The 18,657-nt window shown below is 37.1% G+C and overlaps 1 protein-coding gene across 1 annotated transcript in view; it reads left to right on the top strand.

Moving 5' to 3' along the window:
* LOC120860476 (ryanodine receptor 2-like) overlaps positions 1–18,657 on the top strand; it is an 804,098-nt gene that overhangs the window by 413,837 nt on the left and 371,604 nt on the right. The window contains exon 17 of the mRNA XM_040236295.1: positions 14,429–14,524. Within this exon, the coding sequence (XP_040092229.1) occupies positions 14,429–14,524 (96 nt within the window). The remainder of the gene's footprint in view (positions 1–14,428; positions 14,525–18,657) is intronic.

Raw genomic sequence — 18,657 nt, 5'->3', positions numbered from 1 at the left:
GCCATAGCTGTAGATTTACCTTTGATTAAAAGAGGAGAGTCATCTAGGGTATAGTTTTTGAGTGAGGGGACTCTATAGGGATGCATATTAAATACTTCCTTTTTGATTCTGAAGTTAGTCCCACATGAGCCCATCTTCTCACCATTCCATCTTGGCAGGGATCTCCTTTAAGCTTGTGGAGGTCTGTATTTGCACCTCCTAGGTGCTCTTGGCATACACTCAGCAAAAATTGCAGTAGTTTATGCTGTGTGCCTCTTTGCTCTTTACAGACATTCATAATGTGGTGGGATGGCTTTAACATGGTGATTTATGTCACAGGCTTAGCATAACATATTATTCTTATCATATATTCTCACTTATTTTGGATACTTTTGTTGTCATCTTCTCTCTCATAGTAATACTCTCTTCTTCCACTTCTTTATTTTTTATGTTGTTTTTGCCTTTTAAATGTGTCTTAGAAAATAAACTTTACTTGTACCTGTTGGGTATAGCAAGAAAGTTCCAGATCAGCTGATAGAAGGTCATAGCATCATGATTATTGCAGATACACCTTCCTTTTGGTTTCTTTATCAAAGATAGAGAAAACAAAGTTTTCTTTATATTTCCCTTCAGGTTGAAGTGGTATATTCTATTATTTTACTCATTCTCTGAACACAGCATCACACATCTCATACACTGGTAGCCTACACATCTGGTGCATAGCTGGTGTTCAGTAGATATTTGAGAGGTAAACCTCAAGATCATGTTGAGAACCTGGTATTATAGGTTTCTGGTTAATTTCTAAGTTCTTCCTCTTCTCTCCACCGATATTTATTTCAGACTCCAGGAAGCCCTCACACACACAGTCAGTATTTTCATTGACTCTCCGATACTTGAAATACAACTTCTTATTCTAGAATAAGAAGAATACTTGAACATTCGTGAAATCCTCAAGCCCCATGGCTGGTCTGTCCCTTCCTGTTCCCCTGTGACCTCAGTAATTTTATCTCTAGTCTCTCAGTCCTACCTAGGTCTTTATCTCTAATCCAGCACTGTCCTTTCAGACTGTCTAGAATTATTTTATATCAGAGATTTGATATGCAGTAAATGTATACTTATTTGTAATATATGTTATACATTACGTGTTCATATATATAGTATGTATTTCTTAAATATGTGCATTTATTTCCTTAATTCTTTGCATCCTTTTTGATTAAGGGAGGATTTAAGGGAGCTACATTAAATCCATTTAAGGGACTTAAAACTGACATAACTAGAACCCCCTAAAACTCACATCAGAATGGAAAATAATAGCATAATAGCAACATATGTAACTAAGATAGCATACAATGATTTCAGGAAATGCATGTTTTGTGGCTTTCAAATTAATTTTTTCATGCAACAAGAGACATAAATTCTCAATATACTTTCTATTCATATACACACACACACACACATTCACTCTTAACTATAACTTATATTTTCACACTGCTATTCCTGAGAGGGTTTTTGTTAATCTGCTACTCCTGTTTGTGGATATGTGTGTAGGTATGTGTGTATAATTAAGGAAGCTTTTCTGAAGATATATATGTGTGCATGTGTATGCTGCTGCTAAGTCACTTCAGTCGTGTCCGACTCTGTGCGATCCCAGAGACGGCAGCCCACTAGGCTCCTCTGTCCTTGGGATTCTCCAGGCAAGAACACTGGAGTGGGTTGCCATTTCCTTCCTCAGTGCATGAAAGTGAAAAGTGAAAGTGAAGATGCTCAGTCATGCCCGACTCTTAGTGACCCCGTGGACTGCAGCCCACCAGGCTCCTCCATCCATGGGATTTTCCAGGCAAGAGTACTGGAATGGGGTGCCATTGCCTTCTCCTATGCATGTGTGTATATATATATGTATATAGCTAAGAAGGATCTTCTGAATACATACACACACACACACACACATATATATATGTTCCTTTTCCCTTTTGCATATTTCCCAAGTGTCTTGCCTCTTAATTCCTTGTACAGTATCCTGGAGGGCATCCTTGGTAACAGAGACTGTGTCATGTTGAGGGAACATGGAATCCAGTGGATGTGGGTTTCAGTAGAAGCTTCATTCATTCATCAGAGATTAATTGGATGCCTGCTATGGGAAATATTCTAATCTGGGAAGTGAGGTACAGTTGTGAGCAGCATATATTCTCTGCTGTCGTGAATCTTATGGTTGAGTGAGAGAGAGACAGGTGGTGTAAATAGAAAGCTAGCCACAGTGCTGTGTAGTTACTGTTTAATGCCTTGACCATCTCTATACATGTTACTATTAATCTTTGTTAGTGATTAGTAAGAGACTGATAAATTTGACTACATAGGAATGAAAACTTATAGGATAAATCATATCAGTAAAAATAAACAGGTGGGAATTTTATAAAATATGCAGTCTATATGAAAGACAAAGGCTTAGTTTCTGTAATATAATTTTCATAAATCTATAAGAAAATATCATGTAACAGAAAAACAGACAACTAATATCAATGGATAGTTTATAGAACAATGAATAAAATAATAACAGATTTTCAACATGACAAGGAAATAGAAATTAAAATAAGCAGAGATCATATTTCATTCATTAGACTGGCATAGACAAAACGGTAATACCCATCACTGGGGAAAATGTTGAGTAGGATCTGCTTGGTGGGAGTATAAATTGATGAAAATTTAAAAAACCAAGCAAGCCTCAGTCAGCAGTATATACAAAACTTTAAATGTGTATATCCTTTTACTCTCAGAATTTCCACTTTAAGAAATACAGTCTAGAGACATATTTCTACAAGTGTGGAAAGGATATCTATTGAAAAATTATTTATAAATAGCATAAAATTGAAAACAATTTTTCTATCAACAGGGACTTGGTTATATAAGTAATAATATACCTATAGAGTATAAAACTGTGTTATCATTGAAAATTGAGATAAGTATACCATTTGAAAAATTGTATGAAACAGGCTAGACTGCTGATCTTTTTCACATGGCAATGTAGGATATGATATTAAGTGAAAAAAAAGCAAGCTGCTTACTGTATGTATAGTTGATTCCAATTACATACAATTAAAAATATGTAGAGTAAGATACATTCATGTGTATACAGTGGATATTTCTGAAAGGATGCCCAGAAAACTGTTTGGTAGCTGCTCCTTGGGAGAGAGATCTTTTACTTGTCTCTGTGTAATAATAAACATGTTATTAATCTGTCCGCATGTGTTATTCATTTGTTTTTGGCTGTGCTGGTTCTCCATTGCTGTGTAAACTTTAAATGATGGCAGTAAATGGGAGCTACTCTCTGGTTGGCTGTGAGAGGCCTTCTCATTGTGGCGACCTCTCCCACTGTGGGACACAGGCTTTGGGGCACAGGCTCAATAGTTGTGATGCCTGGGCTCAGTTGCTCCATGTCATGTGGGATCCTCTGGATCAGAAATTGAGCCCATGTCTCCTGCACTGGCAGGCAGACTCTTTCTCACTCAGGGAAGTGCTATAGTATTACTTTTATTGTTGAAAAAAATAGATTAACAGAAATGTACAATGCTAGATAACTGATAATGAAAGGAAAGCTAGTTTATCCTTTCTAGTTGAGTTAAAAGACAGAATATTTATGTCAGTGCCTATAAATAGAATATTTCTCAGTGTACACATGGTTTAATAATGGTTGTTTCAGGGGAAGAGAATTATGAGATTTGTCACTATGTTTGACTACTTTTTGTTCCTTTGACTACTCTTCATTTTCTGTTTTTATTATAGTGAACACTGATTTCATGATCAGAAAAAAAATAGTGAATAAAATCTTATTTCACATAAGAACCATTTGACACCAAAAGTTTTTACTGAAGTTGATGTAATCATATAATAGGTAGACATGTATATGTAAGTGTTTATTTTACATTGGCTGGAGAATTCTCAGATTGTCAGCAATACTTTGAGTTCAACAATATATTTATGTCATTGTCCCTCTTTACCCTACTATCAGAAAGTTTGGTTCAACCATCAGTAACTTCAGCTTAATTAAGCCTCCTCCTCATTCTTGCAGAAAGGTAGACAGTAGAGTCTCTCATGTAGTTATATGTAAAATACACCTTTTCCTTCTTTTACTTCAGCAGTTTTATTTAGCATGGAGAGAAAAAGGAGATGGAGGGAATGATAATCTATAACGATTTAAAAAAATTGATGTGAATATATTTAATATGTGTTTTAGGTACAGAATGACAAAAGTAGATTTATGAGCTTGCCATCTGGAAGACCTGGGGATCTTATAGACACCAATATTCATAGTTTGAAAAGCATCACTGGGACATGCTTTCATACATCTTTTCTGGCATCCACACAATTAATCTGCAGGAGGCTTGCAAGCCAGGATAATTTTCTAAAGATGTCTAAAAAATGCTCTTTGGCAAACTCTCTGTGAATACTCATTTATGAAAATTCAAAGTATAAAACAAACAGGTTAGACATCTTCTCTTCTAGGAAGGCGTAAGTTTCCAGTTTCTGAATCTTTAAAGACTGAGAAAGGATAGAGCAAGGAAAGATTTTTGCAAATCCAGATTATTTTCCCAGTATCTTAGGGACACAGATTTTACTAAATGCCCTAAAACATGGTGGGAAGGCAGTCAAGGGGTAGAAAGGAAGGGCATTGGCTTCAAACACGCTCATACCAGATATTACCCTGGCAATCGTACTTACAGTTTTATCTCATCTTGTTCTCCAGGAAACCCTAAAAAGGCATTTCATTACCAAGACACATTACTTTTTTTTCCAACTTGGTAAAGATCTCATGGCTATGAAATGAAAGTCATTAATTTTGGTGGGAATTCATTATCTAATCAAGCTTGCAAGATAGCTGTTTTCTTAATTTGCTTATATACTATCATGACCCTGCCCTGCTAAACTATCTAGACAGAATTCCAGCAGGAAAAGATTGTGGGGTTGGGGGCTGCATAGCTCAGGACCTGAGCACAGACTCAGGGATCAAAATTGTCTGGTTTTAAGTCTTGGCTCCACCGTGAGCTGTGTGTGCGCGAAGAACTTTTCCTTCTCCTTTACAGGAAAGCTGGGGACTTGCCTGGTGGTCCAGTGATTAAGACTCCGTGTTTCCAATGCAGGAGGTCTGTCCCTGGTCAGGGAAGTAATCCTACATCCTGCAACTAAAGATCTCACATGCCGCAGCGAAGACTGAAGATCCCATGTGCTGAAACAAAGATCCGGCACAGCCAAATTAGTTAATATTTTTTAAAAAAATTAGATAAGAAAGTTGCTGTTCTCACCCCTCAGGGTAGAGAGAGGGGAGAAGATAGCAAATTACCCATCTCTGGCAATAAGGGTGCCCTTCTACCTCCAGATGCAGGGAATGGAGGTGAATCTTTGATGTGAGAGATTTATTTCCTGCTTTTAGGGAGACAGATGGGAGAATCAGAGTGTCTGTCTTGCTTTGGTCATTTCTTAAGTAACGTTAATTCAAAATACTCAATCTGCCATGGAGGCACATTTTGGCGCAGCCTGCTCTGGGCCCTCACAGACTACTCTCTTGAATTCTCCAGCAACATTCTGATGGGCTTTTTGTTTGTTTGTTTATGGTTGACAAGACTTAAGAGCACCTGATCATTTTAAATATCCTTGTGGATTCTAGTTCTATTTTCTCCCCATTTGTCAGTGCTGTTTAAGGGCTGTTCTCATAGAATTTCTAGGTTTTGAATGTAAATTCCAAGAAGGAATATAGTTTGGTTTTTTGTTGTGTCTCCAGCACCTAGAATAGTCCTTGATACCAAGCAGATAGTATTTATTGAATAATTTTAAAAAATTTATTATATTTCATTGAAGGATAATTGCCTTATAGAATTTTGTTGTTTAAAGTGAGCATTTTCTTGGAATTCTATAAATCTTAATCCATCTGTAATTTTCTGATTTTATATTTTGAGAAATTATGAATTAGAGTTTAACATACAAAGCATGAGGACATGGGGGAGGATACTAATAAGCAATGCAGAATATTGTTAATCATGGTCTTTCAATACCTGCAAGTATTACTTGTATTTCATATTCTGATTGGGTAACAGTTTAAAGATTTAATGATTTTTGTTGTTCAGTCATGTCCAACTCTTTGTGGCCCCATGGACTGCAACACATCAGGCTTCCCTGGCTTTCACCATCTCCCAGAGCTTGCTCAATCTCATGTCCATTGAATCGGTGATGCCATCCAACCATCACCTCCTGTGTCATTCCCTTCTCCTCCTGACTTTAATCTTTTCCAGCATCAAGGTCTTTTCTAATGAGTTGGCTCCTTATATCAGGTGGCCAAAATATTGGAACTTCAGCTTCAGCATCAGTCCTTCCAAATAAATATTCAGGACTGATTTCCTTTACTATTGACTGGTTTGATCTCCTTGTAGTCGAAAGGACTCTCAAGAGTCCTCTCCAACACCACAGTTCAAAGGCATCAGTTCTTCGCTGCTCAGCCTTCTTTATGGTCCAACTGTCACATCCATACGTAACTACTGGAAAAACCATAGCTTTGACTAGACTGACCTTTTTTGGCAAAGTAATGCCTCTGCCTTTGAATATGCTATCCAGGTTGGTCATAAGTTTTCTTTCAAGGAGCAAGTGTCTTTTAATTTTGTGGCTGCAGTCACCATCTGCAGTGATTTTGGAGCCCCCCAAAATCTGTCACTGTTTCCGTTGTTTCCCCATAAACTTTTTATTGATTTAGTCAACATCAGAAAAAATTCAGTGAACATGCATGTCCTTTATGAAACTTAGTTCAAAGTGTGCTTATAGTATTTAAGTTTTACTGTACTTAGCCACTGATCTTATTCCATAAAAGACTAAATACTATCTATTCATTAAGAGATAACATACATTGTAAGTTTCAGAGAATGCTCAAGGTTATAATAAGACAGAGTGTCTGATCTAAAGGAGCTTAAAATGTGCTCAAAGACCTGCAGACAATTGTATTATATTCACACTTTATTTAAACTTATATTTGCAGTGCCAACCATAGCGCCTGATGCGCTTATGTTAATATTTCTTAAATAAATGAGGAAAAGTAGTCTGATGGGTGAAAGGTTTTAACTTTCCTTCAGGCCAATTAGCCAACAATGGCAGAGTATTTTAAGGTATAGCATGCATGTTTTGCTTTGAAGAAACAACACTTGCCTTGAGTTTGTTTGTTTCTGTACTTAGAAGCATCTTGTAAAGTTGCCATTGTTCTTTGCCCATGAGAGTGGTTCTCTGGGCTTCCCTTGTGGCTCAGCTGGTAAAGAATCCTCCTGCAGTGCGGGAGACCTGGGTTTGATCTCTGGGTTGGGTACATCCCCTGGGGAAGGGAAAGGCTACCCACTCCACTCCAGTATTCTGGCCTGGAGAATTCCATGGACTGTATAGTCCATGGGGTCGCAAAGAGTCGGACACGACGGAGCAACTTTCACTTTCACTATAGCATTAAATACATGTAAACCACTTTACACATCCACGTACACACATAAACAATAGCAAATCCCTGCTATTGGACTTCAGCTGTGGCCTGATCCCTGAGGTTTAGTTGGCTTGGTCCAAGTTCCAGCTTCATGAGCTGAGATGGGCTTAAGACTTGCCTTTGATATCTATACACTTTGTGGGGGTTATTTGGTTACACTGTCTCCCACTTTCATGCTTCTTCCTTATCTAATGTTTCTCTGAGGTTACATAGTATCTTAGTTGCAGACTATCATCCCTTCATATAAACTTCCATTCTACTGAACAATTGTGAATCATTTATTTATTTTTTTACAGAATTTATTTCGCCTTCAGAAAGTCCTTGTGCAGGATCGTATCACAGGGCATGCCTTTTTCCTCCTAACTTCATTCATCTCCCCTCCCCCATTTTTTTTTTTAAATTTTTTGGCCACACATGTGGCACGTGGGATCTTGGTTCTTCAACCAGGGATTGAAACCCTGCTCTCTGCAGTGGAAGTGCAGAGTCTTAACCACTGGACCACCAGATCTATCCTTCCCCCCCTGTTTTAGAATAAGAAAATTTACCCCTTTGACCCAGGGAGTCCCACACTTATCAATCAAGGTCTGTTTCCATCCCAGGCACCTACCAGAATCTTTTTCTCAAAAAATCTGCTCTTACCATCTAAGGACTATTCTAAAAAATAATATTCCTTCATTCTGTGTACATACTTACACCAAAATGGGCTCATATTCTCCATATCCTTATATAGCATTTGTTTCCACTGACTTCTATATTGTGGGCATCTTTCCTTGGCAGTAACTATAGCTGTCATCAGGCTTTAGTGGATGTATTCTATGCTACTGATGGGATGTGTCATCATTTATTTAGCCCACATTCAAGCTGTTTTCAAAGCTTTGCTATTATAAACAGTGTTAGGATGAGTGTTCTTGTATTTCTCTGTATACTTTTTCATTACTTTAGAAGCTCTCTTAACTGATTTCTTCAAGACTAACTTGCTGAATTATAGTAGATCACACTTTGTCTGTAAAACATACTCTGCATGTGCACACACATGTACACTTGCTTGGATAATGTTCCAGAGGCATTCTGTTAGAGTTGGTTTTTTTTTTTTTAAGAAGTACATATGTTTGCAGAGTCTATGGTGATCATCATATGTTTTACCTTTGACTTATTCTAGCATATTTCTCTCTCATTGGAGTAATGAACCTACAACAAACTGAAAATTCTTAAAGATATGGGAATACCAGACCACCTGACCTGCCTCCTAAGAAATCTGTATGCAGGTCAGGAAGCAACAGTTAGAACTGGACATGGATTATAGACTGGTTCCAAATCGGGAAAGGAGTATGCAAAGCCTGAATATTGTCACCCTGCTTATTTAAACTTATACATAGAGTTCATCATGAGAAATGCTGGGCTGGATGAAGCATAATCTGGAATCAATTTTGCCAGGAGAAATGTCAATAATCTCAGATATGCAGATGACACCACCCTTATGGCAGAAAGTGAAGAAGAACAAAAGAGCCTCTTGATGAAATTGAAGAGGAGAGTGAAAAAGTTGGCTTAAAACTCAACATTCAGAGAACTAAGATCATGGCATCTAGTCTCTTCACTTCATGGGAAATAGATGGGAAGCAGTGGAAACAGTGACAGACTTTATTTTTGGGGGCTCCAAAATCAGTGCAGATGGTGACTGCAACCATGAAATTCAAAGATGCTTGCTCCTTGGAAGAAAACTTATGGCCAACCTAAACAGCATGTTCAAAAGCAGAGACATTACTTTGCCAGCAAAGGTCCATCTAGTCAAGGCTATGGTTTTTCCAATAGTCATGTATGGATGTGAGTGTTAGACTATAAAGAAAGCTGAGCACTGAAGAATTGATGCTTTGAACTGTGGTGTTGGAGAAGACTTTTGAGAGTTCCTTGGACTGCAAGGAGATCAAACTTATCGTTGGTAGAGGAAATCAGTCCTGAATATTTATTGAAAGGACTGATACTGAAGCTGAAGTTCCAATACTTTGTCCACCTGATGTGAACTGACTCATTTGAAAAGACCCTGAGACTGGGAGTGTTTGAGGGTAGGAGGAGAAGGGGACGACAGAGGATGAGATGATTAAATGGCATCACTGTCTTGATGACATGAGATTGAGTAAACTCTGGGAGTTGGTGATGGACAGGGAGGCCTGGTGTGCTGCAGTCCATGGGGGCGCAAAGAGCGACTGAAGTGAACTGAAAGCACTGCTGATAGTGATTTATAAATTGCCTCCTTGTATAAGTTTTGGGGGCCTGTATTCATAGCCAAGAGTTTCCTTTAGTTTTCTGATATGCATGCCCTCTTTATTAGGTGTGGATAGCAAAGTTATACTGTCTTGATAAAATGTATTAGAAGAGTTTCCTTAGTTTCTTTACTTTGGAACAGTTTAACATAGCAATGACTTGTTTCCTGAATTTAGAATAAATGTTTTTGACTTTGACATACTTTTCAATATTACTCATTTTTTGTTAATTCTGTTTAGATTTTCTTCTTTGGTTCAATTTTCATGAAAAAAATATTTGGAAGTCATCCTTTTTCCTAAATGTTTAAAAATTTCAGTACAGCAATAAGTGGCTGTGTATGATTCCTGTTCTTCTTAATTATGTCCTTTTTTTTTTCTTGATTAAAGTTGTTGGCATTTAGCTTATATTTAAAGGGAGGGATCCTTGACAGTGTTGATCAGTCCTGTTTTTTCAATTTATTACATAGATCACTTCTACTATTTCTAACTTATTAATGTCTACTTTTATTCCTCTATTTCTTTTCTTTTTTCTGTTCTACTTATTTTTTATATTCTCTTTGAATATTTTGGAAGGAATGTTTAGTTAACATTTTTCACTCTGTTAATAGCAATTCAGTTCAGTCACTCAGTCATGTCAGAATCTTTGTGACCCCACGGACTGCAGCACGCCAGACTTCCCTGTCCACCATCAGCTCCTGGAGCTTACTCAAACTCATGTCCATTGAGTCGGTGATGGCACCCAACCGTCTAATCCTGTCATCCTCTTCTCCTGCATTCAATCTTTTCCAGCATTAAGGTCTTTTCAAATGAGTCAGCTCTTTGCATCAGGTGGCCTAAAGTATTGGAACTTAAGCTTCAGCATCAGTCCTTCCAATGAATATTCAGGACTGATTTCCTTTACCATTGACTGGTTTGATCTCCTTGCAGTCCAAGGGACTCTCAAGAGTCTTCTCCAGCACCACAGTTCAAAAGCATCAATTCTTCAGTGCTCAGCTTTCTTTATAGTCCAAAACTCACATCCATACATGACTACTGGAAAAACCATAGCTTTGACTAGATTGACCTTTGTTGGCAAAGTAGTGTCTCTGCTTTTTAATATACTGTCTAGGTTGTTCATAAGTTTTCTTCTAAGGAGCAAGCGTCTTTGAATTCCATGGCTACAGTGCCCATCTGCAGTGATTGTAGAGCCCCCCAAAATAAAGTTTGCCACTGTTTCCATTATTTCCCCATCTATTTGCCATGAAGTTATGGGACCAGATGCCATGATCTTTGGTTTTTGAATGTTGAGTTTTAAGCCAACTTTTTCACTCTCCTGTTTCAATTTCATCAAGAGGCTCTTTAGTTCTTCGCTTTCTGTCATAAGGATGGTGTCATCTGCATATCTGAGGTTACTGATATTTCTCCCAGAAATCTTGATTCCAGCTTGTGCTCCATCCATGCTGGCATTTCTCATGATGTACTCTGCATATAAGTTAAATTAGCAGGGTGACAATATACAAGCTTGACATACTCCTTTCCCGATTTGGAACCAGTCTGTTGTTCCTATTCAGTTCTAAGTGTTGCTTCCTGACCTGCATACAGATTTCTCAAGAGGCAGGTTAAGTGGTCTGGTATTCCCATCTCTTGAAGAATTTTCCACAGTTTGTTGTGATCCACACAGTCAAAGGGTTTTGCGTAGTCAGTGATGCAGAAGCAGATGTTTTTCTGGAACTCTCTTGCTTTTTTGATGATCCAGCCTATGTTGGCAATTTGCTCTCTGGTTCCTCTGCCTTTTCTAAATCCAGCTTGAACATCTGGAGATTCACAGTTTGTGTACTGTTGAAGCCTGCCATGGAGAATTTTGAGCATTTCTTTGCTAGTGTTTGAGATGATTGCAATTGTGTGGTAGTTTGAACATTCTTTTGAATTGCCTTTCTTTGGGATTGGAATGAAAACTGACCTTTTCCAGTCCTGTGGCCACTGCTGAGTTTTCCAAATTTGCTGGCATATTGAATGCATCACTTTCACAACATCATCTTTTAGGATCTGAAATAGCTCCACTAGAATTCCATCACCTTCACTAGCTTTGTTCATAGTGATGTTTCCTATGGCCCACTTGACTTCACATTCCAGGATGTCTGGCTTTAGTTGAGTGATCACACCAGCATGGTTATCTGGGTCAGCAAGATCTTTTTGATACAGTTCTTCTGTGTATTCTTGCCACCTCTTCTTAATATCTTCTGCTTCTGTGTGTTTGTACCATTTCTGTGCTTTATTGTGTCCATCTTTGCATAAAAAGTTCCCTTGGTATCTCTAATTTTTCTGAAGAGATCTTTAGTGTTTCACATTCAGTTGTTTTCCTCTATTTCTTTGCATTGATCACTGAGGAACTTTCTTATCTCTCCTTGCTATTCTTTGGAACTCTGCATTCAAATAGGTATATCTTTCCTTTTCTCCTTTGTGTTTAGCTTCTCTTCTTTTCTCAGATATTTGTAAGGCCTCTTCAGACGATCATTTTGCTTTTTTGCATTTCTTTTTCTTACAATTAGAATGTTTATAAAAAATAAAAGAAAAACTTGAGTACAGTTTTGACCATCTACTGTTGGTTATGTAAGGCAGTGCCTATTTTTGATATTTGCTAGATTCTAAAATTGTGGTATTGATTCCCTCATTGATTAAAAGTATTATTTTGGAAAAATTTTAAGCTTTTATGTAGGTTTTATTTTTGTTTCTGCTTTTCTTACTAATTTCAAGTTTTATGTTTGTTTTTTATTTCTGATTTTGGGCAGATCATTTTTGTTTCTGCTTTTCAACTAATTTTATTAACATTGTTGTCTGAGAGCATAGTTTATATACCATCTTCATTTGCAGTAACTTTAATGACATTTTTCTCAGTGGCTTACTGTATGATTTTCTTAAATATTCCATGGGTTATTAAAAGGGTTTATTTGTGCATTGTTAGATTTTTTTTTTTTTGCTGCAGCATGTGGGATATTCCCTGTCCAGGGATCAAACCCATACCCCTTGTGTTGGGAGCATGGAGTTTTACCACTGGACCACTAGAGAAGTCCTAGTTTCTTCAAGAACTACCTTATCTCTCACTTTTGACCTCTAGAAAATTGTTGATATCTTTAATTTTAACAGCCTGAGACAGAATTAAAGGAGGGGTTAAATATTAAGCAAATGACACTTTATAAAGATTCAAACTCTTCACCATATACTTTTTGTCAGTCGCTATTGTTCTTGGTCAGGAAAAGATATTCTTACAGGTTAAAAGTGGAAGTCCCACTGAGCATGTGAGACTGCTTTACCACACCTCATCCTCAACACTCTTGTCCCTGGCACTGACCATTTTATGTGTATGTGTGTATGTGTGTGCCTGGTTACGGGCTCTTATTGGTTCCAGAGCTGGAGGAAAGCCTAAGTAATTGAATGCATTACCTTGTAATATTTGTACAAATGTTATGTGGGCTCCATTCATAAAAGAGCTTTTCTTATGTAGTTGAACAAACCTAAGCCTTCTTGTCTTTTGTGTCACTATTGCTTTTCTTCCTCTCAGTCTAGGTAACAGCTTTTGCAAGGAAGAAAGAGGAAATATGAAGGAAGTGGTTTAGTTTCATTGAACCCTGTTGCTCTTAGCAAGGAGATGAACAGGTGGCATTCTCAAACTTCAGTTCTTTAAACTACCTCCTGGCACTACCAGATTTTAAAATTGTGATTTTTTTTTCTTAAAGGAACATATTTTTTGCATTAAATATATTATATAAAAAAGTCATTTGCCATTTTTAAGCAGTTATACAGTTTCTGAACAATCTTATGGGCATAAGAGTAGAATTTACATAAAATATTTACCATATTTGCTTTGAAATAACTGAATGATTTAGAAACACGAGTTTTAAATTGAGTATATCAATTAGGTTGAAAGATATCATAAAGGTAACATAGGAATTTCAGATAAAATGGGTTCTTTGGTTTAAGAGGTGTTGAAAACACTACTAGGTTAAAAAGTAAAAAAGGTTGAAATAGGTAACTTTACTGCAGAGATTAGTTTCTAGAGTCTTTCATATGCACTGTGAATCTGTAAATGGAAAGAAGAGATGCCGGGGTGGCAGGAAAGGTTTTCAAACTCATTAGCCATCTGCCCTTACACCCTGTTTTTTCCTATAACAATTTGATGATACATCTTTGTATGTTTGTTACACTTACCTGTTGTATCTCCTAGTATCTTGTGCTACATTTTCAGAAAAACTGATGTTCTCTTAATGTCTTCATTATACAGGTCAAAAAATTGAACTCTAGGGAAATTAAATAATTTAGTCTCACAGCTAATTAAAAGCAATAAGTATTAGAACCCAAATGAGGAAAATTCATAGGGTCAGATACGACTGAGCAACTGAACTGAACTGAACTGAGGAAAATCCCAGGACACTAGCTTTTCTGTTACCGTTCATTATTACTTGAAATATGAAATGTTACTTTCTCAAAAGTGTATTTCCCCTAATAAGCAGTGTTTTTACAGTCCCCATTAATAAATATCAGTTCAATTTTATGTGTATATGTATATATATGTGTGTATGTGTGTGTATTTGTGTGTGTTTTTGGTATAAAATTAATGTATTGTGATTTTGATCCAATATTTTGTGCCTACTATGGGCTTACTTTGGTTTCGAATTAGAAAATCACATAACTGTAAAATCTGCTTTTTCTTTTGCAGCGGCATTAATTAGAGGAAATCGTAAAAACTGTGCTCAATTTTCTGGCTCCCTTGACTGGTTAATCAGCCGACTGGAAAGACTGGAAGCTTCTTCTGGTATGTTTTCCAGTATCTCCTTTTTATGATATAATATTCCTTTGTTTCTATTTTATGTCCTTTAAGACATAAAAACAGATTCAGTGCAATTTAAACGTTTTCCTGTTACTAGGTTAAAATTTTTACTGATGGCTGAAATCATTGGTATTTTCATTAATTATTTCTGAAAAGCAATGTAAGAGTATCTTCTTCATTTACATTTATAAAAGAATGAAGTTCAGAAAGCCACTGACGTGCCAGAATTCCCATTATTTTTCAAATCAATTCTTCCTAATGTACTAATACATTGGTGGTTGAGACATTAAGTGGTGTCCAACTCTTGTGACCCCATGGACTCTAGCCTGCCAGGCTCCTCTGTCCATGGAATTGTCCAGGAAAGAATATTGAAATGGGTTCCCATTTCCTTTTCCAACTTAGCACCTTACAATACTCTACAGATAAAAAGATTTGTTTGGGTGAATTGTTTTTGTTTTTTAGTTTAAGTGAATTTAATTTGAAAAAAAAATACATTGGTTTGGAATTCTCATTTAAAATTTTTCTTTAAATAATTATGTGGACAGATTTGGGGGAAAATGGTTTTCTAAATCATATAGGAAAATAGTTTATTTTTTAATTATTTTTTAAACAATAGTATTTTTATTCAGAGTCAAATCATAAGATGTGATTATTATTACTAAGTTGGAAGATACAAAAGCATAGAAATGTTGTTTCAAAAGTTAATCATGCTCCCATCAACCAGATATATTTACTGTTAGCATTTTAACCTGTGCTATTCCAAGTCTTCATTCCCTTTACTTTTTACTGAAATATTATATTTCTATAGAAAAGTTTGTAAATATAAATATACAGATCAGTTCATTTTCACATATAGGATGTATTTATGTAACAACCTGTTAACAAACAGAATGTTATCACCTATCAGAAACATACCCTGGAGCCTTCTTCCACTCATCCACTCCTCTGCTCCAGCACCTAAGTATTACCATCATAGATTTATTCTGCCAATTTTTGAATGCTATGTAACTGAAATCATGCAGAGCAAATTTTTGTGTGTCTTGTTTCTTTCATTCAGTGTATTTGTGAGATTCAGTCACAGTAATTTATTTTAAAGGGATTTAGTAAATACAAATAAAAGTCTGCATCATTGTAAAATAGTTAAAGACCATAAAATCAGATATGTCTGTGTCTAACAAGAATGCTATTTTTGTATTGATGTTGTGGAGATGTACCCATGCATTCTGTGGCACAGCAGTTTGCCTCAAGGACATCCCAAGCTGAGTCTATGGCTCCTACATCAGTTCACATAGTATTCCATTAGTTGCTCCTCTATAGTACTAATGCCTATTTCTGTTACTTATTTTTCCTCTCCATTGCCTATACTAGTGGTGAACTCCTTCAAGTCAGGGGCTCAGTTTTATTCATCTTTGTGTTCTTTGCATCCACCTTACTGTCTGGCACCTAGTAGGTACTTTATAGCATTTGTTGAATGAGTGATAAATGTTTAAATTCACTTAAGAAAATACTTGTCAATACAGAAATAATTCCATGACTGTGCATGATAGAGACCCATTGAGGGACATGTTTGTTGGAATTGAATGACTAGAGAGGGAGAAGTACAGATGGTTGTGATCAAAGGAGTTTGGTTTTAAGTCAGAGAACAGAATTTCAGAGTTTAAGATTGAATAACTTAGAAATCTAATGTAAGAGAAATTTGAGTAACACTTGAGTTCTAAGGCATTGCTGGATCATTGGGTGACAAAAATAAAAAAGCAGATTGTTGAGATTAAAAAAAGGTGTAATAATTATGAGAGAAAGATTTTCAGGGTACCGCAATGTGAGTGAGATGACTATGAGTCAATATAGAATATATTCATTATGGAAAAACTGAATAGCTACTACGAGGAAGTGATCAGATAGTAGTAAGATGATGGCAGGGATTGCAAAAATGGATAAATTCTTGATTCAAAGCATCTAGAGTTGTTGGCAAGTTCCAGTATACACAAAAAAGAGTATGCTGGTCTCTTTCACTGGCCCAGGGAGTATCTAGAAAGAGAAAGGAACAGAGCAACCTTTAGGATGAAGTATGGTTCTATACGTTGCTTCACTTTTAAAAATATGCACAGCAAAAAGAAAAAAGAAAAAACTCAAAGGGAAAGAGCAGAAAGAGAAGGAAAAAACAGAGCAGAGCATCCTTTGACCTTGTTAACAAACAAAACTTGGGTCCACTTGTCCTCACACAGTAAAGCCAGTCTACTGACTCTGGGTTGTGTTGAAGGAAAGTGCAGCATTTATTGCAGGATGCCAGGCTGGTGGAATGGGCAGCTCACACTCCAAGCGTGAGTGTGATGGCTTTCAGGGAAGCCATGAGAAACAGTGGGGGTCGGAGCTGCAGGGTGCATGGTCAGCTCATGCACAGCTGACAGGTTGGTTGGCATCAAGGGGAAGTTTCCAGCATCATCAACCTTCTAGTTTCAAACAGCGTAGAGGCTATGTGCTTGTGGTCTGCAGTTTTCATCTGGTTGGTGTCTGCTTCCTGTGAAAACAACTTAAGAATGCGTGTCAGGTCTTTATATATATCTTTTGGGACCTGGGAGTTTGGTGCTTCAGCCATGTGAAGGATTTGTAGTCTAAAGTGTTACCAGTTTCCCAATTCAGTGCTATTCTTTTTTTATTTTTACATCTTCACATTTCAGAATCATTAACTCTTTTATTAATGTTATTTTTTTACTATGATAAAAGTCACATAATTTACAATTTTAACCATATTTTACTGTACAATTCAGTGGCATTAAGTTCATACAAGTGGTGAAACTCTCACCATCATTCATCTCCCAAATTTTTCACCTTCCTAAGCTGAAATTCTGCCCCATTAAACCCTTAGCTCCCCGTCTCCCCTCTCCACCCCACCCCTAGCCTCTGGCTCCTGACATTTACCAATGTGCTTTTATGAATTTGACTCTTGCTGGTGAATCTATTACTGCAGAGCAGAAGTAGAGACACAGGTGTAGAGAACAAATGTATGGACACCAGCAGCTGTGAGGGGGATTGGAGATAGGGATTGACCTGTGTACATTCCTATGTATGAAGTGGATGGCTGGTGAGGGTCTACTGAATAGCAGAGGTGGAAAAAATACAATCTCTTTTTAGGACATATATTAAGTTAATGTTAAAAATGCATTCAAGTATACATTAGATACAGACAAATACTACTTGATTTCTGATCATTAACTCTTTTAAGACTTAATGGAGGCCTGAGAGATTAAAGCAAAAGCCTTTTTACTTCAGAGAACAGGGACACTGAGGCTGGTAGATGGTTTCAAGCTCAGCCACACAGAGTCCACTGTTTAGTATTCAGTTCAGTCAGTTAAAGGCACAGATCTATTGGTTGCACATCTCTACTTGATATGGTCATTTCCCAATCCAGCTGCTAGTAGCAGATATTTCTCCTTCAAATAGAAGCCTTGTGCTCAGAGAAGGCAGATGGAAAGTCAGGAGTAGGAAGGGTCCTTAGAGAATGCTTCCCTTCACATTCTCACTTTGGAGGGAGAAAATTGAGGCACAAAACCTTGAAATGACTGCTTTGAAATTCTAGAATTAACTTTTATAGCCAAGATGAAAACCAGCTCCCTCATATCCAGGCTTGAAATATTAATATGTTCACTATGTCTGATAGCCTCCTATTTTTTAAGTATCTAAAATATTTTTCACGAAACGAGTTTCTCTACTGTAGAGAGTACAGTACAAGTTTCAGTAAATGCTTCCCTGGGCCCCCCAGAGGAAACAGAACGTTGCTCAGTTTTTAAAATAGAGAGTAACAATAAGTCTCTGCATATATATATGTGTGTGCTCACACAGACTTAATATAAATATATTTCAGTCATGCTGTATTGTCTACTGAGTGCTTCCACCTGCATCATCTTACTTTCTATCTGGGATTGCTGAACACACATGCCCCGCTGCTTGTCAGTCTCCCAACTGTGTTAGTAGCTTCTGTATCAGAATACAAGCAGCAGAGCAGAGCTGGGGGTCTGACAGCTCTCAGCTGCCTTCAGAAAAGGGCAGTGGACAAAACTCAAAATAAACGTGTGTGCAATTAAGTAGAAAGCTGTGAAGTCTTGAGAAGAGTCAGCAAG

Source organism: Oryx dammah, unplaced genomic scaffold (assembly GCF_014754425.2).
Source record: "Oryx dammah isolate SB20612 unplaced genomic scaffold, SCBI_Odam_1.1 HiC_scaffold_11077, whole genome shotgun sequence".
In the NCBI taxonomy this organism is placed as follows: domain Eukaryota; kingdom Metazoa; phylum Chordata; class Mammalia; order Artiodactyla; family Bovidae; genus Oryx; species Oryx dammah.
This window is presented reverse-complemented; position numbering and strand designations above follow the sequence as displayed.